Raw genomic sequence first — 25,908 nt, 5'->3', positions numbered from 1 at the left:
CTCTCTCTCTCTCTCTCTCTCTCTCTCTCTCTCTCTCTCTCTCTCTCTCTCTCTCGTACCAAACCAATTTATCAGGCTCTCATCATCTGACTCTTTTTTTCTGTTCACCTTTAGATGCGATCCCCAGGCTATCTCCTCAACCCCGGCGACATGTTCCAGGTCGATGTCGAGCGTGTCCTCTACGCCACCGGCAAGCCCAAGAACCCCCAAGAGATTGCGCGTCTCGACAAGCTCCTGCGGGAGCGCGAGGAGCGCGAAGCCGCCGCCGAGGCCAAGGACGCCGCCCTCCGCGCCGCCAAGCGCCAGGAGCTCGCCGACAAGCTCAAGGCCGGCGACCGCGGCGGCGGTGAGGGCCCCTCGGCCGAGGCCTCAGAGCAGGCCGCAGGCGAGACGGCTGTCGAGGCAGAGTCGGAAGCCGCCGTCGAGGCTGCGGCCACCGATGCCGACGCGGCCGGCATGCTCGGCGAGGACGGCGAGCCCATGACGGAGGACGAGCGCGCCGCTCAGCACAAGCGCCAGCTCAAGAAGCTCATCCAGGACGCCAAGACGCTCCTCAAGGACGGCCAGGACAAGATGAGCGCCAAGCACAAACAGCGCGTCCGCCTCTTCCTCTCGGAGGCCAAGCGCGCCATCTCTCGCCTCGGCAAGAACGCCGCGGCTCTCGACCCGGACGCCGACCTCTCCCGCGACTCGGTCATGACCCAGCTCGCCACCATCCTCAAGGGCCTCAACCTCGACCACGCCCAACAGGCCAAGGCTGATGCCGACGCCGCCGACGCCGCGGTCGTCGACACCGCTGAGCCCACCCCCCAGACCTGGGAGCAAGAGCTCCAGACCCTCACCAAGGCCGAGCAGGACGCCCTCGCGCGCCTCCTCGCCGAGGACGCCGAGAACCCCGTCGACGAGACGAAACCCTACCTCACCCCCTGGCAGCCGCGCCGCTACATCGCCCCTTTTGCCTTCATCCCCCGCTACCTCGAGGTCAATCAGAACATCTGCGCCGCCGTCTACCTCCGCCACCCTGTCGCCCGCCGCGGCGAGGCTGAGGTCCCCACCCCTTTCCCCATCGACCAGAACCAGCTGGCCTTCAACTGGTATCTCAGGAGGCGTTAGGACGAGATTCAGCGTTCCATTTAGTAGAGCTTGAGCGATATAGGCAGGTTCTTGTTGATACGTGGGAGGGGATGTGGACCGACCCACGTGGCTCGTGACAGGGTATTGGCTGCACAGCCACCATCACGGCGTGTACACCATTGGAGTAACTATGTAGAAGGTCAAAATGTAGTCTCAATGTATTATCATCAACACTTTTATTTGTGATTAGCGTCGTAGGGTCAGGTCACTGTAGTGTTGGGCGAAGAGCATATGCATGACAATTCGTGAGGCACTTGTCATTGTCAAGGTGATCAAATTCAGGAAACTCATCTTCAATTCGCAGACGAAACCAGTAACTAAGTAAGGTAAAATACCTGCAAGGGAAATGACATGCTAAGGAACCGGAGGACAGCTCTCGTCAGACGCACAATGGACTGACCAAAACCCTTGCCATCTTCCACACCTCCGCACCTCTATAGCCTTATCCGACTAGAATACAAACACACCAGTCGCAAACAAGCTGTGCAGCGCTACACAACGACAGGAGCTCTATAGGAACTGCAAGGGATAAAACAAGGCTCCAAAGGTATCAGGGGTATTGAGAGTGCCGTCATATTAAGAGAAACCCGAGATGGGTGGCGAAACCGTTCCGTCAAAAGAACAAGATTTCGATCCTTTGCTACGGCAGTTTGCCTCTGCTGTCCAGCTATTGCTTCTCCGCAGCGTCTCTTGCTTCGCCCTCCACCACAAAGGGCAGGACAAAAACAGTGTCGCTGGTTCAAGTGCCCCAAGAACTCCTAGTCGTCATGATCGTGGCCTCGCAGAAGCTCGATCCGCAATCTGCAATCTTTTCTGGATTTTGTCTTTCCGATCATAGCCTGCATCAACCCACTGCTTGACTGCTTCATGGAAAGACTTTTGGATGACGATGAAGGGTCGCCGTTGATTAAAGGAAAGCTTGCGAGAGTGTGATTAAAAAAAGAGGTCGAGAGAAGGGCGGTGGTAAGAAAAGACAAGAATAGAATCTGACAAAGAGGCGCATTGAGCTTTGTGTGTATGGGCATCATGGGTACTCAAACATGGGGTCGTGGGAGAAGCGAGTAGGCGAAAGGCAACGTCAAGGGGCGCTGACCACCTTAGCGGAGCGAGAAGCCTCCCCTCTTCTTGGTCTCCTTGCCCTCTATGGGACGACCGCTCTCGATCCTCTGCTTCTTCTCCTCGAGATCCATCCGTTGGCGTTCTAGTTGCTCCTTCATCTCTCTGTGGCGAGCGTAGAGCTCCTCTTCGCTCTGCTTGAGCTTGCTTTCCTTTTCGGTGACCTTCTGCTGGAAGACCATCTTCATCTCGGCCTCCATCTTGGCGAGCTTCTGCTCGTGCAGCGCACGCTCCTCCTCCTGCTTGACAGCGGGGTTGACCTCCTTGAACACGCTGGGATCCTGGGACACGCCCATGGCAATGAGCTTGTCGGTACGGTAGTTCTCGTAGAGTGTGTTGTTGGTGTGCTCCTTGAGTTCCTCCATGTGGGTGCGGATGAGCATCTGGCGAAGCTTCACAAAGTCGCAATGCTCCTCATTGTCGACCTCGATGATACCCCAGGGGTAGGCACGGCCACGAACCTTGCGACCGTCGGCGGTGGTGATCTCGTTTCCAGCACCAACCACGGCGAAGGGAACCTTGGACATGATCTCATTGTTCTCGGCAATGGTCTCCTCGTCATCGAGTTCGTACCTCGGGCCCTCGAAGATTTGGATTCCGTGGTACTTGATGTCGGCAAGGATCTGGGTGCCGGTTAGTCAAGTGGCGGTGTAACTGGAATGCATTTGCAACTTACGCGGGCCTTGAAGCTAACAATTTCCTCGTCGGTCAGGGTGTCAGACTTGGCAATGACGGGAATCAGGTTGACCTTGGTGTGCAGGCGGCGCATGACTTCGATGTCCAGAGGCTTCAGGGAGTGGCCAGTAGGCTGGATGAAGAACACGCAAGCATGGATGCGGTTATCCACGATGTTCATGCGGTTCACCTTGTTCTCAGCATCAAGATAGGCGTCGTATCGCTGCTCGATGTTGTCGACAATCGGGCGCCAGGACTCGTCGTTGTTGACGAAGTCGCCGAAACCAGGGGTATCGACAACAGTCAGGCGCAGCCGAACGCCAGCTTCTTCGATGTCCGCGCTGATAGACTGAATGGAGACAGTCTTGGGAACAATGTCGAGGCTAGGTCCCTTGCGCTCCTTGGGAGGGTAGAGCGAGGTGTTGAAGAGTGTGTTCACGAGAGTCGACTTGCCGAGTCCGGATTCACCTTGAGATTCCAGGTCAGTTGAGTGTTTTACACAGAAGGATACAAACCACATACCAACGACCATCACGTTGAAGTTGAAGCCCTTACGGACGCTCTTGCGGTGCCATTGGTTGGGCAGGTTGGCGAATCCAACGTAGCCAGTCAACTTGCGGCGAACGATGTTGCGGAGGTCGCTCGAAGACTGAGCGGCCGGGGAAGCACTGGGAGCAGCGCCTAAAGCCAGAGTTAGAAGGAGCGATCGCGCTTAGATTGCCCAGTGTCACTTACTGGAGGGCGCGGCGGCCAAGGGGGCGGGAACCGCGGCGGCCCGTTGCGGCGGGGGGGACACGGCGGGAGATGCGTTGGAAGAAGCTATGAGCCAAAATGTTAGCAATCAATCGACATAAACTATGGTAAGCTGTTCATTGTGCTGCAGTCGTGCAGGAAGGCAAAGGAGACTGTGCTAACGCAAACGTTTATGGCCAAGGTCGTGGTCGGCCATTGCCTTTGCTTTCACGAGATGTTCCGTTTCGGGCTTGGGCGGCTTCACAACCGCATCGAAAAGGTCCTGGAAGAACTCGTCTGGAATCGTGTCCCCGGGGGCGTCGATGGATGGAGCATCGACATAGAGCATGCTCCTGTAGTGACGAACCGTTGGCTGAGCTGAAGAGGGCCGCGAGCCAAGGGTGTCGTCCTTGCTGATTGGCAGGCTACTGGATCTTCTCGAAGGAGATATGATGGCTTGGCTGGGTGTTGGCCGGCTAGCCCATAATGAGCTGTTGTTGTTGCTCTTGTCTAAGTGGACACTTCGGGCTCGGGCCTTGACGTGTTCGACCATTCTCATCGCCATTGAATGCTAGAGAGTTTCTGGGTGGGTATTGGGGGGCTTTTCGTGTGTTTTGTTCGCGTGCTTCCAAAAAGAGGGTAATCTCTGGTCTACCAATAAAGGACCAAAAAGGTAGACACCCAAGAAAATGGTAGATGGGGGTTTATTCGAAAACCGTAATGAGAGCGCGTGGTGTCGACGTTGTTGGGAGAATATTCGAGGGGCCTGATTCAAGGCCGGGGGCGAGATGTAGGCCACGTTTTGCATTCGGTTGCGAGGGTCATGCTTGCCCGGTGATCCAATGCAGTTCCTCCTGCCTTCCTTTCCAATGCATCACGCTGCTCGGGAGAGAAATGCGCTTACCCATTATTGAGAGCTCGGGAGTTGGAGCTGTTCACGAATACGTGGTACCTAGGGAAGGAATGGTAGGTTCTGTGCAGTAGAAAGTCAGCGACGATTGATGACTCCTGGGCGGTTTGATGGGCATTGCAAGAAAGCCAGAAAAGGGGGGAGCAAGCATCGATGACCATTCAATCACACGGGAGGGCAGCTTCGCGTCAACGACAGGACCGCGCCGCGTTGAGATGCGACCCGCGAGAAGCTTGATCCATTCTTGCTTCCGTGGTGTGTAGTTGCCCGCCTCAAATCCAGCATTTGAGCGAATCCAGGAAAAATCATTGCACGTACCTAAAACGTGGTGTGAAGTCGCGTGTCAGGGGCGTCGCAGGACTTCTCTGGAAGAAGGGCTCTGGCGATTTCGACGACGCTCGATGGTATCAAAGGAAGAAATACTGGCGAGATGCGGCAGTATGAATGATGGGGGAAGGCAGCCTCAAAGGGGGATGGAGGTCGTGATGGCGAACGAACGTCCTTGGGGTTGGGAGGAAAGGAGATGGGAAATTTAGGTCGAGGTGATGACAGGGAGCGGCTCGAGCAAGGGGACGTGGACCCAGCGTCCCTAAGGCAGAGAGTGCGTAGGAGGTGGCCGGCCACTAGAAAGATTTGGCTGTGCGACCCCGTTTCAGTGGCCCAGTACCTCTTGCCGTCCCAAGCGTCCCTTCCTACGGCGGCGTAGGTGGCCGTTGCTTTCCACCAGCAATAGGGGCTTGAGACGCGCTAGGTCTCTTCAGGACTAGAGGCAGGGATGCCGGCCTCTAGACGGGGGGGGGCGTGCCTTGGGTGGTTCGGATGCGAGCTCGGTGGTTGGCTGCTTGATGTCGACCTTAATGAGAAGGGACCCGCCCACTCCCACTGGATGGAAGCACGGATGGGGACTTGACCACCTCGATGTACCTTGCCCGCGAGCGCCACGCCAGAAGGGACTTTGAATGATACGAGGGCCTAACAAATACCCCTATAAACATCGCCGCCCAGGCGAGTCCAGGGGTCGCCGTCGCTCACTTGCGCGTCTGGATCCTCTCCATTTGCCCGTGTCCGGGGAAGCCCAACCAAGACCCGAACCATCAGTGATGCACTGCGGCATCTGTAATTTAAGACGTCCAGCCGGCCTGCCACGTCCTGCCACGGCACTCTTCTCGTCTGTCAGGTGCTTATCCTAGAGACCGGGTACCTGAGGTGCCTTATCTTGTGCCCACCTAGGTGCCACTCACTTACCGACGACTTTCCATCGAGATGGCAGTAGGCAAACGGCAGATGACAGCACCTCTGAAACAACAGGGGACTCTACCTGCCTGAGGATCGCAGTGCAGCCTGTGCACAGCTCTCGAAAACGAGTCAACCACCTGGGTCATCAGACGACCCGGGGAAACATTTCGATATTGGCCGGCGGCTCAGGCAAATTACCCTCTGCGAAAAAAGGAAACCGTCTCAAGTCAACCGCTGCAATTGCGGTTCCTCAAGCGGGCTCCGATGAAAAAAAGCAAACACACAGACTCTGGCAGAGCACTGGCCAACATGAAGATCAGCAAACCCCGATTTCTGGCAGAAGAACCAAGGAGTAGCCACTCATTGTGTGCCATACCGAACATTCACTGTTTCACAAGCCATGGGAGAACGGCCGAGAGTCCAGTTCCGTAGATGGCAGTTCTGCAGACCAAATTCAATCCAAGGTGGTTTATCGGTTGTTCCCAGCAGAATTGGGGGGGTGAGATGATAAACATAGTCGGCATCTCTTCTTTTTCTGATGGAAGGCTAGCGCACATTTGATTGCGAAGACACTGCATGACTGTTCTCATGATTACCTATGGACCCAACTGCCAACCATTGGCTCATCGCCTGTGGCTGCCCCTCGTCAGAGTCTATACAGGAGAGCCACTGTCAACGTGAATCGATGGAGGTTTTTCTATGGTCCAGAAAAAGTTGGACGGACATTGCATCGTTAGACCGACCTCCGAGACAGAATCTAGGTCTTTCCCTTCTTCTTCTTCTTCTTATCCGGAAATGCCCTCTCCCTGTCCTCGTTCACCTGTATAATAGCTTGACTCGCCCCCTCCCACGCCGACCTCTTACCCGTCGGGAACAAACGATAAATGTGTGGCGAGTACACACCCCAAGCGACGAGGTTGTACAACCTGCGATTTCGCAGCCAAAACCACATTCCCTTGAGGCTCCAGCCCATGTACTCATACAACCCTGTACCGGCAGTGTCGTGCAGCCATCTCATCCACGGGTACATCTGCCCCTTTCCCAGCATTGTTGCTGGAAAAGCTAGCATCTGACAAGCGAGCCATGTCTGGTACTCGTGTACTTGCACCATCATCGCCTCCTCGCTCGGGAGAATCGAGTGACCAGCCCAAACCTGTGCGATGGCCATGGCTTGGAGCTCGCGGTATGCGGCTGCGCTTTCGTTTATGATGCAATAGTTTGTACATGCGAGTGAGTCGGCGTAGCGTGGCGGGAAAATCATCTGATACAGGTCTGGAAACGCCGGGAGCGAAGCGTCCAGCTGTGTGCTTGGTAGATCTGGCAATAGCGAAAAGTCGGCTCGATAGCCCGTGCAGGCTATGATGGCATCGACGTCGTCGATGATATCGCCGTTGTCAAGTTCCACAGTCCGTGGACCGATGATCCGCTTGACCCCCTTGACTGAAGCGATTCGCTTCTCGTGAACCAGCCGCTTCAGGTGATCATTGCAGATGATGGTGGTGACGTCTCCACTAGTTTCCTCGAGGGCCCATTCCGAATTTTGCTCGGCCTCCTCGCCGCTAAAGTGACTGTCCGAGTTCTTCTGAAGTAAACCATCGGCGAGGATCTGGAATATTCCAGGTGCGTGGTGCTCCGTCCACAGAGCCATACGAGAGATCTTCCAGGAGACATAGCTGTCAAGAGGACCATCCTCGTTGGCCCGAGGAAGGATCTTGGCGCCGCGGCGATGGGCAAGGTAGACTTTGGCGGCATACTCAGTGAGTTCCTGCGCAAATTAGTCGCTGAGTTTATAAAGACGGAGGGGCGTCATACGCAGGCTGTATCACCGGCCGAGTTTCCCATGCCCAAGACAATGATATTTTTGTCCTCGAAATCAGCAGGACTCATTTATTAGCAAATGAACAAACGACATTGCAAGCATATATCGAGTACCTACCTTTTGTAAGCTTGTCCATGTATAAATTGGCCTTCGAATTTGTGTACATCGTCGATCTTGGGAAGCATGGCAATGGTTTCTGAGCCGCTCGAGAACACCACCCTGTCGAAGACTTTGGGCTCAGTTTCGCCTTTAATATGCACCATCCATTTTGAATTTATTTCATCGCGTTTGATAACTTCAATGGTTGTATTGAAGACAATGTGCTCATATAAGTTGAAGTGTTCAGCGTACTGATGATAGTACTCGGACCACTCTTTTGATGACACATGGACAGACGTGCCTGAAAATGGTCAGTATTTTCATGCACAACGGAGATGGGGAGCGCCTTGCCATCAGGGAATGGGAAATCTGACATTGGGCACTTGGCTGGTGATTAGAGATTGCCCAACTTCGCCAATCGGTATGGAAGGCTCACGACATATTTGCTTAGCTGCGAGCGCGTCCAAGGTGTTGCCGACGTGATGGAGGTATCGGCATCGAAAGTAAAGATGCCACCGACGTCTGACCTGCGCTCATAAACCGTCACGTCGAACCCCACTCCGCGAAGCTCCTTTAAGGACGCCAAACCAGCCGGACCTGCTCATCATTAGCGTCCAGGTCTGTTTTGGGGCTCCTCAGCTTCATACCTGCACCAATGACTGCGACCTTTGGGTTCGCAGGTCGCCCTTGGCTGGGAGAAAGCAATGGTCGACCCATGTCTGCTCCAAGCCACTCGTGCGAATGCGTTGGCGACGGTAGAGGAACCCACGTTGCTGAATTGGGAGACCTCCAGACACGCGGCATGTTGTGTGGGCACGAAAGCCAAGCTCGAGACGAAACGACAAGAGCGAGGATAACGGTACATCATATTAACTGTTGCCGCCGCCGGGAAGGGATTTCTTCTCATTACTATTAAGATATTTTTGACCAAGTGGCTGCCTGATGACTCTTTGCACCCTCACTGGGTCTCCCGGTCGCCTACTAGTGGTGATGTCTAGAACAATGGAGGCGGTTGGCGGGAACAATACAGAAGCTGTCCTTGAGCCACACGCGACCGAGCATCGGGCAAGTGGCGCAAGAACAATATATAGGTATTGCGGGTACAATCACGTGGCGCATTATTACAGTATTTGTTGACAGCTGTGAGGAGAAGTCCATTGGCTTCGAGATTTGCACGACGTGCAAGTCTGCGTGGAAGTCGAGAATGATCTGGCATGGCGCTAGGTGTTAGGACAACACCCGCTTCCCTCAGCGTCCTGGTTAGAGAGCAGGTGGGCATTCATGTATTGTCGCATTCCCTTCTCCCTCAACCTTGCCTTAAAGCACACAGAACGAGGACGACGGTGATGTAGCCCGTCGCAAAGGCTCATAGCCAAGCACGTATTGCCTCCCAGATCGAGTTGGTCCACATGAGGCAGCGATGACTACCTAGGAACAGGAACAGGAACCAGGACGATGTGATTCACATGTGATCCAATTGGCGAATCATTGGCCCGGAGCTTCCTGGCCGCGGGCGGGACCTGACGAAGCTAAGAAGGTACTTCCTGCTTGGTAGCGATTGACGTGAATGACAAGGTACCGCTTAGACCCCACCCCCGGCCAAGGCAGGAGCGACCCGGTTTTGGCATTGCCCTCAATGATGTCAATGGGCGAAATGCAATCGAACTAGATCGTGACCGACGCGTCAAGTTTGTTGAGGGAGAAGCAAGCCAGGCAGACAAAGAAAAACCCTCACACTTCTACTTTTCAAAAACAACATCTCCCCTCAATCATACGTTGGCAGCATATGACATGGTCGCACACTAAACCGAACAAAGGCGGTAACGTCGGATTGCAAAGCCTCAGCTGATTCGACCAACCCAACAATCAGATCACGCTCGTTCTCTCTTGGCAACCCCCTCTCCAAGCCGGTAATGGCAAGCACCTAAAGCTTCTATTGCGCGCCCAAGAACTGTAAGCATGAGGTCGATCGTTACCTACATACGCTCCTCAGTGGGCCATGCGAGATGGTTTCATTCTCGGCGAAAAGGCTTTGATGCCCTTGCAACACACCGATTGGCGAGCAAGCAATTCCGCACCGGGTTCTTCACAACCACCCCTCAAGACGAGGCTAAGAAGAAGACCCGAGGCATCCCTACTGTCCCCGCTGTTATCATTGCTGGCGGACTGTTCGTTTGGGCTCTTTATCCTTCAGAAGAATTCGACCAAATCTCAGAGGCTCAGACTTACCGCCGCGAGCGACAGTTGCAGCGAAAACGCGACAAGGAGAAGCTGGAAAGAGACGAGGAGCAGGAGCGCCAAGACCAACAAGCAGCGAAAAACGCCTCGTCGGCCGCGTGGAACACGTTCTCTTCCAGCTTTGAGGCTTTCTCCAATGCGGCTGATATAGAATGGTCTTCCCTCTCCGATCGAGTTGTTGGCTTTATTCTCCCGGAGTGGTCCAAGCAAATTCCCGGTTTCGTCCGCAAGCTGCAGCGCGAGTTGTCCTTGGCGCCTGGGTCTCTTGCTGATGAGATATGGCGTGACGCCCACGATCCCTTCATCAACCCCGAAATCCGCCATGAGGCGACTGTCCGCATCTCGACTGATCTCTGCGACGACGAGAAGGAATTTCTCGCTCGTCGCAAGATGATCACACGAATTGCCCTGGCCAAGTACCTTGAGATTGACGAAAACGAAATTCATCCTGACGATGTCCCCGTTATTGCCATGTGCGGCTCTGGTGGAGGCCTACGAGCTCTGGTCGCTGGCTCTGGTTCTCTTCATGCAGCCGATCAAGATGGACTCTTCGACTGCGTCACCTACACTTCCGGTGTTTCCGGCTCCTGCTGGCTTCAGACCCTCTACTTCTCCTCCGTCGGCGGCCGCAGCTTCCCCCGCATACTGGAGCATCTCAAGTCTCGTGCCGCCATTCACATCGCCTACCCACCCGTTGCCTTCCAGGCTCTTGTCTCTGCTCCAACTAGCAAATACCTTTTGAGCGGCTTGGTGGAGAAGCTGCGCGGCGACCCTCAAGCCAGTTTTGGCCTTGTCGATATTTACGGTCTGCTTCTGGCCGCTCGATTTCTCGTTCCTAAGGGCGAACTCGAGGTCTGCGACAGTGACTTCAAGTTGAGCAACCAGCGCCAGTATATCAAATATGGACAGAATCCCATGCCAATCTACACGGCAGTTCGCCACGAAATCCCCGGTATCGATGACAACGAGCCCGTTGATAGCGTTGAGGCCGCCAAGGAGAAGGCCGCTCGAGAGGCATGGTTTCAGTGGTTTGAGATCACGCCGTACGAGTTCTTCTGCGAAGAATTCTCCGCGGGAATACCAACTTGGGCCCTCGGTCGTAAATTCAACAACGGTGTTGATGTACCTCCTGAAGAGGGCTTCCATCTGCCAGAGGTTCGCGTGCCGTTCCTCATGGGCGTCTTCGGCTCCGCTTTCTGCGCAACACTCAGCCACTACTACCGCGAAGTCCGACCCCTTGTCCAGTCTCTTTCGGGTTTCATGAACCTGGACGAGATCATCTCTGGTCGCTACAACAACGATCTCGAGAAGGTTCACCCCATTGACCCAGGGACTGTCGCCAACTTTGCCTACGGCATGCACGGCCGGCTCCCTGACACCACTCCGCCGAGCATCTATGACAATGAGTACATCCAACTCATGGATGCTGGCATGAGCAACAATTTGCCCCTCTACCCTCTCATGCGCCCTGGACGTGGTGTTGAGGTTCTCATCGCGTTTGATGCCTCCGCGGATACGAAGACGGATAATTGGCTTGCCGTCGCAGATGGCTATGCTCGTCAACGCAAAATCAAAGGCTGGCCCGTCGGTATTGGCTGGCCCAAGGCTGGCGAGGCGCCCGAAGAACTTACAAAAGAGCTCGAAAATGCCGAGGCTTCCGATCTGAAGGATGCCGACAGAAGGCTCAACGAAGCGCAGATCGAACAGAAGAAAAGCCCAGGCAAAAACACCACTGACGATCTGGGGTACTGCACCGTTTGGGTGGGAACGTCGCAGGAGCGGTCCACCAGCCCGCCTCCGCCATCCAGAGCTCTCGATGACTCGACGCACTGGCACATCTCTGAGCCCGACGCGGGGATTGCGGTTGTGTACTTGCCACTCCTCGGGAATCCAGAAGCCGTGCCAGGTGTCAGTCCTGGCGAGTCGGACTTCTTGTCGACCTGGAACTTTGTCTACACGCCCGAGCAGATTGACCAGGTCGTTGCCCTAGCCCGCGCCAACTACGCACAAGGCCAAAGGCAAATTCGCGAGACGGTGAGGGCGGTCTATTTGCGGAAGAAGAAGCTCAGGGAGGCCAAGGAGAAGGAGCGAAAGTCAGAGCGATACCGGGGCCTCGTCAGACGGGGAATGGGGACGAGATTGGGCGAGGGCGATCAGTTCAGTTGAATGATCGCATGTTGTAATGGGCGGCAGCATGTGAGAGTCAGATACCCGGTTGAGCGTGCAGCATTGTAGATCTAATTAAAAGAACGTTGGTATGGAAGATAGATGTTGATTCAGGATCATTTTGGCCAGGCTATGTCATCATTGGACATAAAGGCAAGTAAGGTAGTGCGCAGGGGACGTTGGGCAAGTAGCACAGAACAAGTGTTGTACAGATCTATACATCTACATCGACGTACACACCTGTCTCTTAGTGGTGGTAGTAATGTGAACAAAATATACACTGCCCATTTTTCAGGCACACCGGGGTTCCACAGCTACCCATCATGCTCTTCCTTCTTCCCCTTTTCTCATTCCCAAACAGGCTTCCAGACGCCTTCCCCTTTAAATAACCTCTCCCATGTCAATATGCACCGGCTGCCACGGCTTCGCGCCCTCACTCAGCATGTCGCTCGGCACCCTGCTCTTGGCGCCGGGGCTGTACAGGTACCACGCCTTCAATGCGTTCATGCTCGCCTTCAACCGCGCGAAGTCGAGGCTCGCGCCAGTGCCCTCACCGAGCTTGTCCTGGCCGCTGTAGATGCCGACAACAAAGACGGGCGTGCGGCTGTGCCGGCCCGTCTCGGACAAGAGGCGCGCGACCGGGGCTTCGAAGCCTTCGCGGGCGCACAGCATGGCGAGCTCGCGCGTGGGCAGCTTGAAGCTGAAGAGACTCTCGAGATCGACGCGGCGGGCAAGGATGTGGGCGTCGACGAAGGAGCGGACGCTCTCGCGGCCGCCGTGGACGTAGAGAGCGCCGACGAGGGCGCGGACAAAGGCCGCGTTGGCGTTCTGGCGGATGTCGGCGCGCTCGGCGGAGACGAGGTCGGCGGCCGAGGTCGCGTCGTGCGGGTTCCGCGTCGCCTTGTGGACCGTGTCGCCGAACTCGTCGTCGTAGACGATACGGGAGCTGGTGCCGCGGCGCCACTTGAACTTGTCAATGTGGGCTGCCTCCTTGCGGACATAGCCCCAGCGCGTGTGCACGACGCCAGCCTTGGGATCCAGGGAGTACTGCAGCAGGCCGGGGTCCACCTCTTCGCCGGGGGCGGCCGCCATCTCGACACCCCATTGTTGGGCAATCTTGGCGAGGGATGCAGGGCCGGCGTAGGAGCGCATGGCCTCGAATAGGATAGCCATGGGCAGTCGGGGGTAGGCAACGACGAGGCGCTCGGAGGTGTGGTAGCTGATGAGAGAGGAACCGGTCAGGGCGAGATTGGCATTGTTGAAGTGCGGGTTCGCATCGGCGGATGGGTCGACAAGACAACGGGCGAGAGTCTGGAGGGGGAGCTTTGAGGGGAGGGAGAGACGAGCATGGAGGGCGGCGAGCTTGGGGGAGGTGAGAGCTCGTGCCGGAAGCGGTGACGGCAGAGGTTTGTACTCGGGAATATCGAGGTCGTCTATGGCAGCCTCGAGGGAGGATGGGGTCGCACTGGTCGATTGTAACCGTGACTGCTGGAGACGTGGTGCGGCTGCGGCTGTCGCTGTCTTAAAGGAGGTCGAGATTGGGGTGTGGTAGGAAGGAATGGCAGCCCTCGTTTGAGCGGTGAGCAATTGCCCAGTGCATCGTAATGTCCGTACCCTCTTCATCTGTAATGATCGAATGAAAGAAAACCGTGTTGTACAGGTGTAGAAGTGGGTTGCGGTGGGACGAATCGCTGGGTCGTCTGCTTCGTCGTTCGCCTCGTCACGAAAAAGTTTCCCGACTGACGAGACGAGTCGTGGAGTCGTGTGAGGTACAAGGGTCCCAGCGCTGGGATGCTTGGAGCTAGCTCGGGTTAACAGGTTCTCCGGGTTCCGCTTCTTCCGACCCGCCAGGAATTCAGCCGTGCATCACGACTTCAAGAGCCAATCCACGAATTACGGCCTCGCCAATTGTCATTATCTACGAAATACCCCCATCAATTGAAGATACAGTCAAAATGGTAGGCACCAGAGAATTCCACATTATGCGACCTCGCTAACGTGTTTCACAGGGTGGCGGTCCGAAAGTCCCGTGAGTTCGATCATGAACCCAAACGTCGTTTCCCTCGAAACCCTCTAACCTTGTCTCCGAAGGTACCCCAAGCACGTCTGGTCGCCTGCCGGTGGCTGGTACACGCAACCTTCAAACTGGCGCGCCAATACGGCCGTGATGGGTCTTGTCATGTTCGGCGTCATGTGCGGTGTCTGGAAGATCAGCTCGGAGAAGGAGCACCGATACATCATGCCAAAGGAGGGCGCTTTCTTCCCCAGCAGATAGTAAGCCCTGTGATGTTCTTCCCAACGATATATCACTATGAGACTGACATTCGGTAGCTGGTCGAAGCAATTGATCGAGTACGACCAAGAACAAGCGGCGAAGAAGAAGGCGGCTGGCGAGGCGAGCTCATAGATTTCGAATTGGTGGCAACGTGGAGGAAATGTACACTTACGGCTCGCGAATGAGACGAACCTTGAATCAACTGGAACGATGTTTTCTATGTGGTTCATGTGCGGCATGTTTTCTTCCGGCGGATGGATATCTTCCTTCGAATGGTCCTGATCACACCTGGCACCACCATTTGCGCTGTCTGGGAGCCCTTCAACCCCCGCTTCGAAGTGTCCAGTATGTTCATCATTGCTGTCACGAAGGTAAATGGTATGCCGGACCCAGACCGTCAGCGTCGAATAGCACCAGGCGAAGTCGCATTGGAACAATTGCTCATTATGCAGGGAAGCGATGCATTTCCAACCAACCTCGCGGCAGACATTGCCAGCAAGGCATACCTCTCACGCCACACACGGCCTTTCGACTGGTGTATCAACATCTAATCGTCGATGGTACAACTACGATGTCACTTTCGGTGGTCTGTGGACTGTTACTTCGGCCTCTCTGAATGCATTTCAGGGTCTCGCTGAGTGTTAAGTTGGCCCGCATGGGTTGGACTGGTTACACGGACGCACCCATGTAATGCCACTCATTGAACTCACTCGATTCCTTTCTTTTCGAAATTATGACAACCTTGCTGTTGCAGCTGATAAAAAACAGCTATTTGTGCTGACTCCAGCAACAAGGCCAAAGTGTTCGATGGTTTTCTTGGTACCTGTCTCTTCCGCCAACGTCTTTCAGATCGAAATCTTGATCGAGGCCTGCACTCTCTGTTTCGCAGCTGCTTGTTATGGCCTCCTTTTGAGTGTTTGAACCGTTTGACATTAATACTTTGCTCTTCCGTGTAGCCAACTTTCTGGCACGCCTAGTCATGCTCGGAACTCGGGGGCGGCCTGACCACGCCATGGCATAGTGCAATATCGACGCCACTGCCTTGTTTCATCGCAGCACTAGTTGATATCGGAGGGTCTCGGCAGGCATTGTAGCGAGCCTCTGCAAAACCTCTTCAGTCAGTCCGGTCCAGCACAACAGATGCCAATTGTCTGCCACTGTCGGATTACGAGCGCTTCTTCGGCCGATCTCGATGCCTGCGAACTCGTGACCTGTCACGACGAATACGCGGCCCATGTGGGATAATGCAGAAGGTTCATCAATGCTGCAAACAAATGCTTCTTTTAGGCCCTGAGACCAACGAAGCCAGCTACCGACCAGCAGCATGCTGAGAATTCGCGCCTTGAACCCTGCTTGTCGAATGTGGCTGAGCGAAGAGCGTTGTTTTTCTGGTCTCGGCAGCCCGGAGTGGAATGAGAAATCTTGGTGAAAACCTCCGTTGGTAAGAGACCTAGCGTCACCAAATTCTGACTCAGTCTCCGAAGGTTCGGCCCACGATTCCTCCGCGGTGGACTCTCGACAACCGATAGCGGCACTTAAGAGCCTCTTCCACATAATTCAACCCGGCACTCACGGTTTGTAAGACTTATGTCACAGATTGATTAGATTAGATCGTGCCAACCTTCCGGCTGATTGACCTCATCTGTACTTGACAACGCCGCCAAGGACGATCCTTGTCTGAAAAGGCAAGATGCTTGCAGAAACGTCTGAACTTTATTGCACTCGAGATGAAGCGGTCCCGCCAAACTGGTTGAAGCCATGCACCTGGTTCGGGGCTTTGCCGATGCCACGAGGCTCCTGAGGGGTTCTGGCCCTGACGTAGAGCCCTGAGTCGGTTTTCGCTGTCATGGGCAGTAATCAGGCTATTCGGGCTTTGTCTCTGGTCTAATCTGACGATTTAGTATAAAGGTGCGATAGACAGCTGGTCCAGGGGACTGTTCTGTCATCAAGGTTAGGCATTTCTCCGACTTGTTCTCTCACCCATCTCGTCCGTTTCGTAGAATTTCGAAAATGCACTCCTCACTTCTCCTGATCACGCAGCTAGCTGCTGTTGTCCTTGCTGGCGAACCATGGATCAACGAGGTCGACACTGGGCTCGAGACTTACCTTCTTGGCGCCAACTACACAGAGGGAACACTGCCCCTTCTCAAGGATATTCGTGCCCTCCCCGACTTTGACTGGGCAGCCCGCCAGCACCTGAACGACCAAATGTACAGCTTCTACCGCACTGGCACGGCAGGCGAGCAAAGCTACCGTCACAACCTCGATATCTGGAAGTCTGTGCAATTCAGGTCAAGACACCTGAGCGACGTGACCAAGCTGAACGAGACTCTCGCCACCACGATTCTGGGCTACAACTTTAGCTCTCCTTTCTTCATTGCTCCCGCTGCCCGCGGCGTCTATGGCGATCCCGAGCGTGCTGAGCTCAACTTTGTCGAAGCGGCTGGCAAGGAGAACATCCTGTACATCCCGTCCATGTACGCGTCAAAGACCATCGAGGAGATCGCTGCTGGAAAGTCCAACAGCACCCTCAACGGACCCCAGGTTATCTTTCAACAGATTTACACCAACGCCAACCTCTCGGTGACTTGGGACAACATTCGCCGCGCCGAGCGAACTGGTGCCAAGGCCATCGTCTTCACCATTGATGCTCCGGGCAACTCCGTCCGGCACCGTGCCGCCCGCTACGACACGACGAACGCCAACTCTGTCTCGTCGGCTCTGACTTGGGATGTGTATGATCAGATGCGCAACCAGACCAGCCTGCCTATCATCCTCAAGGGCATCACCACTGCCGAGGAGGCTCTGCTGGCTGTCGAGAAGGGCGCAAAGGCCATCTACATCTCCAACCACGGCGGTCGTCAGCTTGACCACACCCCCGGCCCTCTGGAGATCGCCTACGAGATCTACCGAAACGCCCCTCAAGTCTTCCAGCAGGTGGACGTTCTCGCGGACAGTGGTATTCGCTACGGCAGCGATGTCCTGAAGCTGCTTGCCCTCGGAGTCAAAGCCGTGGGTATGGGTCGACCGTGAGTACAAAGCACATTCTGGCCATCGTTGAATTAAGGCGCTCACAAGGTTCGCAGATTTATGTACTCGAACGTGTACGGCCTCGAGGGTGTCACCAAGGCCATCGACATCATGAGGACAGAGATTGTCCGTGATGGTGCCCAGCTGGGTGCCACGAACCTACAGAACATCAGCACCAGCTTCGTAAGTCTTCTTCGCTTGCTTGCTCGAGATGGAAGCACGACCTGACCAGATTATAGCTCAACACTCGTCAGCTGGAGTCAAATGTGTACTTGTTTGACCAGTAGATTCTTCTGCCGTTTGGGGATGATTGATGAGCATGCAGCGAGGTAGATACAAGTACATGCAATACATGCAAATACGTTGAGATTCAATCAGTCATGAACATGTAAGCAGAAGAAAGTTCGTTTGAATGTTCTATTCACTTTTCAGAATCAAGGGGTTGCCACAGCCAATTAAACCTACGTACACAAGCATTGGAGGTTTGCGACAGTTCTACTGACATCTCCTGATTGCCGGTCCTAATCGCAGTGCAACCTGAGCCGTGAAGCGTCTTCCGATGCAGTAACGCGAGTCATGCCAGTGTGGACCCGGCGAATCCGAAGAACGAGGATGCGAGAAACACGACTACGAGAAAATACGAGACTAGCGTCTTTCGCTGGTGTCAAGAGCAGCATGGCCGTCCTCCACCTCGGGACCGTTCGCGTCCTGAATCGAACACGGCCTCATCCCATGTGCCTACTGTGAAGCTTCGCCTCCCAAGTCCACGAGGCGCCCTGGGCTCTCAGGCAGCCGTTGGTCTAGAAACGCATCCAGACTGTGCCAGGCCGGCATATCGGCAGCTCAATCATGGGTTTTCAATGGCAGATCGGGTCCTGCCGACTGACTAGCACCCACATGCATTGGCAGACGCGAATCCCTTGAGATCATGCAACCATGCTGCAACCCAATTGTAAGACTAATGTAGCCCTAGAGCTTCCTCAGGGTCCAGCTGGAGTCTGAGACGGGACAGCTCCCATTCATAAGCGTGGCCGTCCCGCTCGTCAATGTCATCACTCTGTCCTTGCCAGCAACCTTGTCTTCCTTCTCCTCTGTCGGCGATAGGCAATACCGTCGAGCCATCACCTACACCTCATCATGTCTGGCGACGATAAACCACTACCCCGCGCACCAATGCCGCGACGGCCATCATCCTTTGCACCAGATGAAGCAGGCCCAGCCGACTACGAGGCGTCACCAGGAGATGCGCCTCCACGATATTCCGAACAGGCTGCCGCCGCCGAGCGCATTCTCAACGACGCAGCGGGGGCAACTGGTATGATGGTTCCAGGACGCCGTGCGCTGTCTTCCAACCCCACTAACCACTCGTCTCAGCGGACGGACGTATCGACATCAACCTCGACTCGAAGCTTTGCAGAACTCTCTCGATTCTCGTCCCTCGAAGAGAGTCGGTCCAGCCGAGGACCGACCGGCCCATCAGCGAACTCCCTCCTGCCTACACTGAGCAGGTCGATTGGGGGATTCGATTGAATATCGTTATCCAGGTTGTCGGCAGTCGAGGCGACGTACAGCCCTTCGTCGCCCTCGGCAACGAACTTCAGCGCCACGGCCACAGAGTTCGCCTCGCCACCCATGACACCTTTGCCGACTTTGTACGGAAATCTGGCTTGGAGTTCTACCCTATCGGTGGAGATCCGACAGAGCTCATGGCCTACATGGTCAAGAACCCCGGACTGATGCCTTCTATGAAGAGCCTGCGGGCTGGCGATATCCAAAAGAAGCGAACCATGATCGCTGAGATGCTGGAAGGCTGCTGGAGGTCGTGTATCGAACCGGACCCTCTGACGCAGCAGCCTTTCGTCGCTGATGCGATTATTGCGAACCCGCCGAGCTTCGCTCATGTCCATTGCGCTCAAGCTCTCGGCGTGCCGCTGCACCTCATGTTCACCATGCCGTGGAGCAGCACGAAAGACTTTTGCCACCCACTGGCCAACATCAACGTCAACAATAGCAGCATATCACCAGCTGTTGCCAACCAGATCTCATACATGGCGGTCGAGTGGATGACTTGGCAGGGGTAAGGGGCTCGCTCATATCTATCCGAAGCTGCATGCGAGACTGACTTGGAGATAGACTTGGCGACGTCATTAATGCGTGGAGGCAGACCTTGGACCTGGAGGATGTTCCCTTCTCTGAAGGCGCTGGCCTGCTTGAAGCTCTGCAAATTCCATTCACGTATTGCTGGTCCCCGGCCCTGATCCCCAAGCCCCTAGACTGGCCGAACTACATTGGTACGTGATCCACAAACAGGGGTGTTCCAACAAGACCTGACCAAGATAACAGATGTGTGTGGCTTCTTCTTCCGAGACGCTCCGCATTACACTCCTGAGCCGGAACTCGACCAGTTTCTACGCAGTGGACCTGCGCCTGTTTACATTGGCTTTGGCAGTATTGTCATTGACGACCCCGACAGACTGACGGCGATATTGGTGGAGGCCGTCAAGCAGACCGGTGTGCGTGCCATCATCTCGAGGGGTTGGAGCAAGCTCGGCGCCAACCAGCCCGCCGATAGCGACATATTCTACCTCGGCGACTGTCCTCACGAGTGGCTGTTCCAGCATGTCACAGCCGTGGTGCACCACGGTGGAGCTGGTACCACGGCGTGCGGTTTGCTCAACGGGAAACCAACGGCTATCGTGCCGTTTTTCGGCGAGTGCGTATTGATGCGCCCAAATTCTCTCAAGGTCTCTCAAGGTCCAAGATACTGATGCAGTCTACCTAGCCAACCCTTTTGGGGCACCATGGTCAACGCCGCTGGCGCGGGGCCGATGCCCATCCCGCAAAGACAGCTCAACGCTCAAAACCTCGCCAGCGCTATCAATGATTGCTTGACGCCCGGCGCGCAGGCGGCTGCCCAGGTCATGGCCGACAAGATGCGCCAGGAGAACGGCGTGCGACAAGCCGTCAATTCCTTCCACGCCAATCTTCCTCTGGACAACATGCGATGCGACATGTTGCCCGAGTTCGCCGCTGCTTGGTCCTATAAGAAAGACGCGCAGTATATGAAACTCTCCAAAGCCGCCGCGGAGATCCTGACCGACAGCAAGAGGATCAAGTGGGCTGATCTCACACGGTAAGCGAATGTTGAACTGCGATTGATTGGGGCTCTGCAGCTAACCTGGATCAGCTACGAGCCTCGCCCCATTGATATTCAGCACCGAAGGTGGGACCCAGTTACAGCCGTCACGTCATCAGCAATCAAAATGTATGCCGGCATGGCGACCTCGGCGGCAGACATCGTCGTCAAGCCCGTACAGGCGTTCACCTCAGACCGACCCGGCAGCAAGCGATCGAGCAGAGAGCCGAGTCCGCACCCTGCGGACGATCCGTACGGCAGACCTGCTGGCCTTGATGTGCCCACAAACAACGCCGAAGGCAAGAAGCCAGAAAGGAGTCGTGCCGAGGCTGCACTTGCTGGCTCAGCCGGTGGTGTTGGCGGCTTCTTCAAGTCCTTTACGAAGGGCATCTATCTCGACATACCGCACGCACTCGAGGAGGGTATGCGCGTCGCGCCACGTCTGTACGGCGGCGAAGTCTATGACCCAGGCGCCGTGACGGACTGGAAGTCAGGCGGCATCGCGGCGGGCAAGAACTTCAGTCACGGCATCGTCGAGGGCATTGGCGGCCTCGTCATGTCACCTGTGCGGGGTGCGAAGAAGGAAGGCGCCGTAGGTGCTGCCAAGGGCGTGGGTATTGGCGTGTTGAACCTAGGGACCAAGGTGTCGTCGGGCGCGTTAGGTCTGCTCACATTTACGAGTCAGGGTGCGTACAAGAGTGTGCGGGCGTCGATGAGGAGGGATACCAGGAGGACGATCAAGCAAGCGAGGCAGACGGAGGGTGAAGCTATCATGCGGGAGGGCAAACAGGTTCCTGACGCGGGAGCCGTGCTTAGGGCCTTTGAGCGACTCGCACTGCAGGCTCCGGGGGCGAAGGGGAAGCATTGGACAGATATTATGGCACCGAAATGATACCAGCATGGATGAGTCCACTGCAATAGAACAACTTTACTCGTCCGACTTGGACATTCCCTCGAGGGCCTCAATGCCTACCTATCGCAGTCTTAAAGGCTTTCCTATAGGGGCCGCCATAGGTCTAGATGAGGACGATACATGAAAAGGCAAACGAGAAAGACCGAGCACCACTTTCCTTCCGCAAGACATGACTGAAAGGTAGACCGAGCATCAATGACTGCTCTATCCATTCGACCGATCGTACTCAACTCAAGCCCCATATAGTTCACGACCCAGACTCACCAGAGCGGCCATTGCCGTTCATGGACCAAGACCAGCCAGCCTTCTGAACGTCCAATTCTCCACTATCCTCAAGCCGCCACGTAAAGTCGCAACATCGTCGCCTCCAGCCTGCAGCTGCCCGTCGAACTTCCCCATGGCCACTTCCGTCAAGAACCGCCCCAGCGGCTCCGTCGGACAGTGCATTGACGTCGCCCCGAGCCCGCTCATCAGCGCCGCCATGAGGGGTATCACCGGGCGGTACAGCAAAGGCGGCCGGGGGACAAAAGGCGAAATCTCGGCATGTTGTGCCGCATCCACGAACCCGGCGCGAAACGAATCCGTCCGCAGACGCGGCGCACGGAGGCGCAGCTCGGACAGCAAAGTCTCCGCTTCTCCCTTGACGGCGCCGTAGTAGGGCGTGAGAAACCCCGGGGTCTGTGTGGCGCCTCCGGCGGACACGTAGACGAAGCGAAACGGCTGGTCCGCTGACGGGAGGTTGGCGAACGCTTTGGCTGCTGCGAGGGGGTAGTCTCGCGTGATGGTCACGTAGTCTCTGGGGTCCTGTCAGTCGTGTGCTCTCGTTGACGCGAAAATGATACGCTGGGGCTGTACTCTTTGGAGGCCTGCGTCTGGCTGACGCCGAGAGCCCAGACGGCGCCGGTGGCACCCTGAAGCTTGTCCATGACCTCGGGTTCATACTGCGCAAAGTCTTTGTGGATGATGACTTGTACTCTAGGATCGTCCGAGTTTTGGGCCATGGGGACGGGTCGTCGGCTGAGGATGGATATCTTCGTGATGGCGTTCGTCTTGAGCATGGCATCAAGGACGCTGGTGCCGACAAGGCCTGTGGCCCCCGTTAGAATGAGGTGCATGGCTAGGTATCGGGGTGTTGGAAGGATAGCATAGTAGAGAGATGATTGCTGTTTGACAGTTGAGAGTCGTTGTGGTCCGTCTTGTGCAGGCGATACTTCCGGTGTTAGTAGCCCGGAGTTAAGAGAAGGGAGAGATAGATCTCCCAGGATCGGAGTTTCGCTGCAACCGTAAGTCAAGCAGGAACTCCACTCATCATGAGCGGAATTGGCGGAGCTCTAGAGACGGATGGGTGTCTTCTCAAGCCACAACATTTCGAGAACGAATGGTTGAGATGTGGTGCTGAATCACAATCTTCACACGGCTCATTGGCCATCAGCTTCAGGATCATAGCGTCAAGTGACCTGGAATTACAACAAGCAAATGTTATGATCGTTTTCAAATTGAGTGGCCGAGTTGACTCTCTGGGTATCAAGCCCCCCTGAACGCCCGTCCAAACGCCAAAAGAAGTGCCACGTAGGATCGCGTATATACTCTCCAGCCCCATCACCTCATCAGTAAAACCGCGGTCCTCCCTTACGACGATCACGGTTGTTATTTCGCGAGTAGGGACCGCCGCGACCACCTTCGTGTCTCCTTTCACGATGCTGTTGTTGGTGGTGGTGGTGCTGCTGCTGCTGCTGCTGACGCTCAGCCTCGGGAATCGCCTCAACCCGATCGATTTCAACATCGTCATACTCTTCGTGCAAGTATGAGTCCACAGCCTTCTTCTCGACCTTGGCCTGATCCATGTCGAAAACGAAGCGCATCGTGCCCTCGGTGCCGCGTGTGCTGCGCTTGACGGCAGGGTTGCTCCCCGGCGCCGAGCCCGTCGTGGCGGGCGAGCCGGGAGTGAAGCTTGGGGTGAAGCTGGGGGTAATGGCGGGCGTGAAACCCGGCTGTGGCTCATCCACCTTGCATTGTTCACACCAGACGAGGTAGCGGCTGATCTTGCTGCCCCTGTCGGCGCCATTCTCCTTGATGCCTGTGTCCACTTCCGCCATGACCTTTCTCTTGATGTCGAAAAAGTGCTGCTCTTCGTACAGCGAGCCCACTTTTGTCGATTTGGGGTGCTGGGTGTAGAGGTCGAGGAGATCCAGCATCGTCTCGACAATGTCGGCGCGGGTCGTGTGCCAGTCGGACGGCTTGACCTTTTGCACCGCATCAATGTGTGCCCCTGTGACGAGCGCCGTGAGCTCAGTCACAGCCAGGGCCATTGTCCAGGTGGTCTGCTTGATCGGCGCAAACGTCTTGTGTAGGTCGATGCCCATGTCGTACGTCGTCGCAAAAAACGCCTTTGTCGCCGAGGGGCCCAGAATTGTCTTGATCGCCTTGACAAAGTACTTTTGCGCGTACCGACTGCGAAAGTCGAAGCCGATCGTCTCCAGGATCAGACGCTCTAGTCCTATCACTATCTTGGACGGCTGTTCGAACATCTGGAAATGCGCGGGGGATGGTCAGCAGGCACGTCCAGAATAGCAGCGACACCGAGGCGGTGCTTCACAAGGGGTTATGGAGAAACGCCAAGAGCACCCCCCCAAACACCAAATACCACACGCTTACCTTGTCATCCTGTGTGGTTGTGAACTCGGCATTCTTAATGTTGTACGCAGCACACAAGATCTCTTTTGATTTTTTGATGGTGTCCTCAACCTTGCAGGCTAAGAATAGGGAAGCGAGGGCGGCATCCTGGTAGTTGTACTCGGCATCCCTATGGCAGAGACGAAAAAGGTGGAAATAGAAGCACGCCGTATCAAAGGTGCGCACTGGCCTGCGCCGCACGTGTCAGAAAACTGTTTGCCAATCTGCACACGATTCTTCATGGGATCCTACAGGTGAAGGTACTCGCGGACGTTGTCCAGCAGCTGCACGCCTTGCAGCCGGTACGTGTCTTCTCTGGCCGGTTCGCATCCGTGCTCTTTCAACATGCGCTGCAGCTTCTGTTCGAGGGTAAATAGACATGCGACCTGGACGTGACCAGGGTGCGGACCCTTGGGTGGTTCGGCATGATCGAGAGCGACGACGCCTTCGGGGATAGGTGGTTGAGGAGGTAGCTTGTCGGCATCTTTGACAGTCGTCTGCGCCCGAGGCCCATTCGGAGCCATGCTGAGCAAGGCTGTGGTAGTTTTACGGGTGTTCTATCGGTCGCAGGCGAGCGTAGAGTGGCGCATACGGATTTGAGTACGCTGTCGGGATTGTCGCGAGGAGGCTGCGAAGATGTGAGGAGCGAACACTCTCCAAAATATTGATGCAGTCCCCTGGCTCGCGACTCGGCCGCTGTAGGACCGAGAGTCAAGACCTGACCTGGCCGCTGGTGAGATCGTCTCCGTGGTAATGCAGAGGTGGGAGCTAAGGATGTGTCGTGTTGGGGAGGCAAGTAAGTTGAGTATCGTCGACTTTGGTAAAATAAAAGCCCGGCACGAGGCAAGGCTGGAGCTGTCGCGACTGAACGATGACAAACTTGCAGGAGCATCTGCATCTCAGCGGAAAGGCTCGATGTGGGGAGCAGACCACCTCATTGGCCAATCACCTCCCCCTTAGCTCCACCAACCTCCCAGGGCGCTCACTTGTGGTCGTCCAGGAAGCCATCTCGACAGTCTTGACAATCACGACATAGCAGTACATTGATAGAAGTCATTTTGTTCGATCAAACCGTTTTATTGATTTTCAGTCTTCACGGCAGACGACAGGTGCAACCGTACATGGTCGGGATTGCGAGCAAATAAAAAAAACATGGCTGTCAGGCCTTCACCCCCTCCTTTACTCCTTGCGATGCCCCCTTATTGTACATGCATCTCCTCATCATGATAACCACATTGTACGCCACAATTGACTGTCAAGTCCCTGTACTGACCCGGAACCGAGCTGCAGAATGCCCCGTGCGTATTCTGTTCCGAAGCAGGCATCATTTTGTCCGTTGTACTGGGCTGAGAGCACCTTGGTCAACCATCATGCTCTGCAGTCGTCGATCAATGGATGGTGCCAGGACGTACATACCATGGTGAAATGGTCTTGTGATCGGCCTCTGCACCTACTGGTCGGCCTCGACCAGCTCGAGAGCGGCAGCCTCGAATGCGTCACGCGGAATGACGGGAACATCAGGCGCCGCCGTGTTCGGAGGCAGAGTGGGAAGATCCAAGGGGAGGTACGGACGGGCCAGGACCACGGCCGGGAGGATGGCGACGAGAAGAGCAGCGAGGTGCATGTTGATTGTCTTGAGGGGGAGAAAAAAATACGTTGATCGTTGCTGATCTTTCTTGCTGCTCGAACAGTGGCTGATGAAGTCTTGATATCGTAATGGTCAAACAGAAGCGGTCATGTCATCGGAGGGCATGGG

At 55.6% G+C, this 25,908-nt stretch overlaps 11 protein-coding genes across 11 annotated transcripts; 5 read left to right on the top strand and 6 right to left on the bottom strand.

Moving 5' to 3' along the window:
* Window positions 1-114: 114 nt before the first annotated feature.
* D7B24_002065 (uncharacterized protein) lies at window positions 115-1,113 on the top strand (the record flags this gene model as incomplete). Its single annotated transcript, XM_028636281.1, has 1 exon — window positions 115-1,113. The coding sequence occupies one exon, from the start codon at window positions 115-117 to the stop codon at window positions 1,111-1,113; it is 999 nt and encodes a 332-aa protein (XP_028491468.1).
* Window positions 1,114-2,231: 1,118 nt separating this feature from the next.
* Window positions 2,232-4,006, bottom strand: CDC3 (Cell division control protein 3; the record flags this gene model as incomplete). Its single annotated transcript, XM_028636280.1, has 5 exons — window positions 2,232-2,873; window positions 2,927-3,393; window positions 3,448-3,606; window positions 3,661-3,744; window positions 3,847-4,006. 5 exons carry the CDS (start codon window positions 4,004-4,006, stop codon window positions 2,232-2,234), a joined length of 1,512 nt encoding a protein of 503 aa, XP_028491467.1.
* A 2,554-nt stretch (window positions 4,007-6,560) lies between these two features.
* On the bottom strand, window positions 6,561-8,525 carry D7B24_002063 (uncharacterized protein; the record flags this gene model as incomplete). The annotated part of the gene is made up of 6 exons (XM_028636279.1): window positions 6,561-7,568; window positions 7,616-7,685; window positions 7,740-7,917; window positions 7,974-8,022; window positions 8,158-8,318; window positions 8,369-8,525. The coding sequence occupies 6 exons, from the start codon at window positions 8,523-8,525 to the stop codon at window positions 6,561-6,563; spliced, it is 1,623 nt and encodes a 540-aa protein (XP_028491466.1).
* A 1,155-nt stretch (window positions 8,526-9,680) lies between these two features.
* D7B24_002062 (uncharacterized protein) lies at window positions 9,681-12,125 on the top strand (the record flags this gene model as incomplete). Its single annotated transcript, XM_028636278.1, has 1 exon — window positions 9,681-12,125. The coding sequence occupies one exon, from the start codon at window positions 9,681-9,683 to the stop codon at window positions 12,123-12,125; it is 2,445 nt and encodes an 814-aa protein (XP_028491465.1).
* Window positions 12,126-12,506: 381 nt separating this feature from the next.
* On the bottom strand, window positions 12,507-13,748 carry D7B24_002061 (uncharacterized protein; the record flags this gene model as incomplete). Its single annotated transcript, XM_028636277.1, has 1 exon — window positions 12,507-13,748. One exon carries the CDS (start codon window positions 13,746-13,748, stop codon window positions 12,507-12,509), a length of 1,242 nt encoding a protein of 413 aa, XP_028491464.1.
* Window positions 13,749-14,080: 332 nt separating this feature from the next.
* D7B24_002060 (uncharacterized protein) lies at window positions 14,081-14,532 on the top strand (the record flags this gene model as incomplete). The annotated part of the gene is made up of 4 exons (XM_028636276.1): window positions 14,081-14,083; window positions 14,135-14,154; window positions 14,217-14,399; window positions 14,457-14,532. 4 exons carry the CDS (start codon window positions 14,081-14,083, stop codon window positions 14,530-14,532), a joined length of 282 nt encoding a protein of 93 aa, XP_028491463.1.
* Window positions 14,533-16,410: 1,878 nt separating this feature from the next.
* Window positions 16,411-17,717, top strand: D7B24_002059 (uncharacterized protein; the record flags this gene model as incomplete). The annotated part of the gene is made up of 3 exons (XM_028636275.1): window positions 16,411-17,429; window positions 17,487-17,613; window positions 17,670-17,717. The coding sequence occupies 3 exons, from the start codon at window positions 16,411-16,413 to the stop codon at window positions 17,715-17,717; spliced, it is 1,194 nt and encodes a 397-aa protein (XP_028491462.1).
* An 850-nt stretch (window positions 17,718-18,567) lies between these two features.
* On the top strand, window positions 18,568-21,458 carry D7B24_002058 (uncharacterized protein; the record flags this gene model as incomplete). The annotated part of the gene is made up of 6 exons (XM_028636274.1): window positions 18,568-18,745; window positions 18,805-19,507; window positions 19,564-19,721; window positions 19,774-20,143; window positions 20,213-20,563; window positions 20,618-21,458. 6 exons carry the CDS (start codon window positions 18,568-18,570, stop codon window positions 21,456-21,458), a joined length of 2,601 nt encoding a protein of 866 aa, XP_028491461.1.
* Window positions 21,459-21,761: 303 nt separating this feature from the next.
* D7B24_002057 (uncharacterized protein) lies at window positions 21,762-22,594 on the bottom strand (the record flags this gene model as incomplete). The annotated part of the gene is made up of 2 exons (XM_028636273.1): window positions 21,762-22,275; window positions 22,335-22,594. 2 exons carry the CDS (start codon window positions 22,592-22,594, stop codon window positions 21,762-21,764), a joined length of 774 nt encoding a protein of 257 aa, XP_028491460.1.
* Window positions 22,595-23,086: 492 nt separating this feature from the next.
* D7B24_002056 (uncharacterized protein) lies at window positions 23,087-24,676 on the bottom strand (the record flags this gene model as incomplete). The annotated part of the gene is made up of 3 exons (XM_028636272.1): window positions 23,087-24,007; window positions 24,135-24,342; window positions 24,405-24,676. 3 exons carry the CDS (start codon window positions 24,674-24,676, stop codon window positions 23,087-23,089), a joined length of 1,401 nt encoding a protein of 466 aa, XP_028491459.1.
* An 844-nt stretch (window positions 24,677-25,520) lies between these two features.
* D7B24_002055 (uncharacterized protein) lies at window positions 25,521-25,776 on the bottom strand (the record flags this gene model as incomplete). The annotated part of the gene is made up of 2 exons (XM_028636271.1): window positions 25,521-25,527; window positions 25,607-25,776. 2 exons carry the CDS (start codon window positions 25,774-25,776, stop codon window positions 25,521-25,523), a joined length of 177 nt encoding a protein of 58 aa, XP_028491458.1.
* Window positions 25,777-25,908: the final 132 nt, after the last annotated feature.

This window comes from Verticillium nonalfalfae (genome assembly GCF_003724135.2).
Source record: "Verticillium nonalfalfae strain VnAa140/NRRL 66861 chromosome Unknown scaffold_147, whole genome shotgun sequence".
NCBI lineage: Eukaryota > Fungi > Ascomycota > Sordariomycetes > Glomerellales > Plectosphaerellaceae > Verticillium > Verticillium nonalfalfae.
Note: the sequence above shows the minus strand (reverse complement) of the source record. Positions and strands in the feature narration are given on the sequence as shown.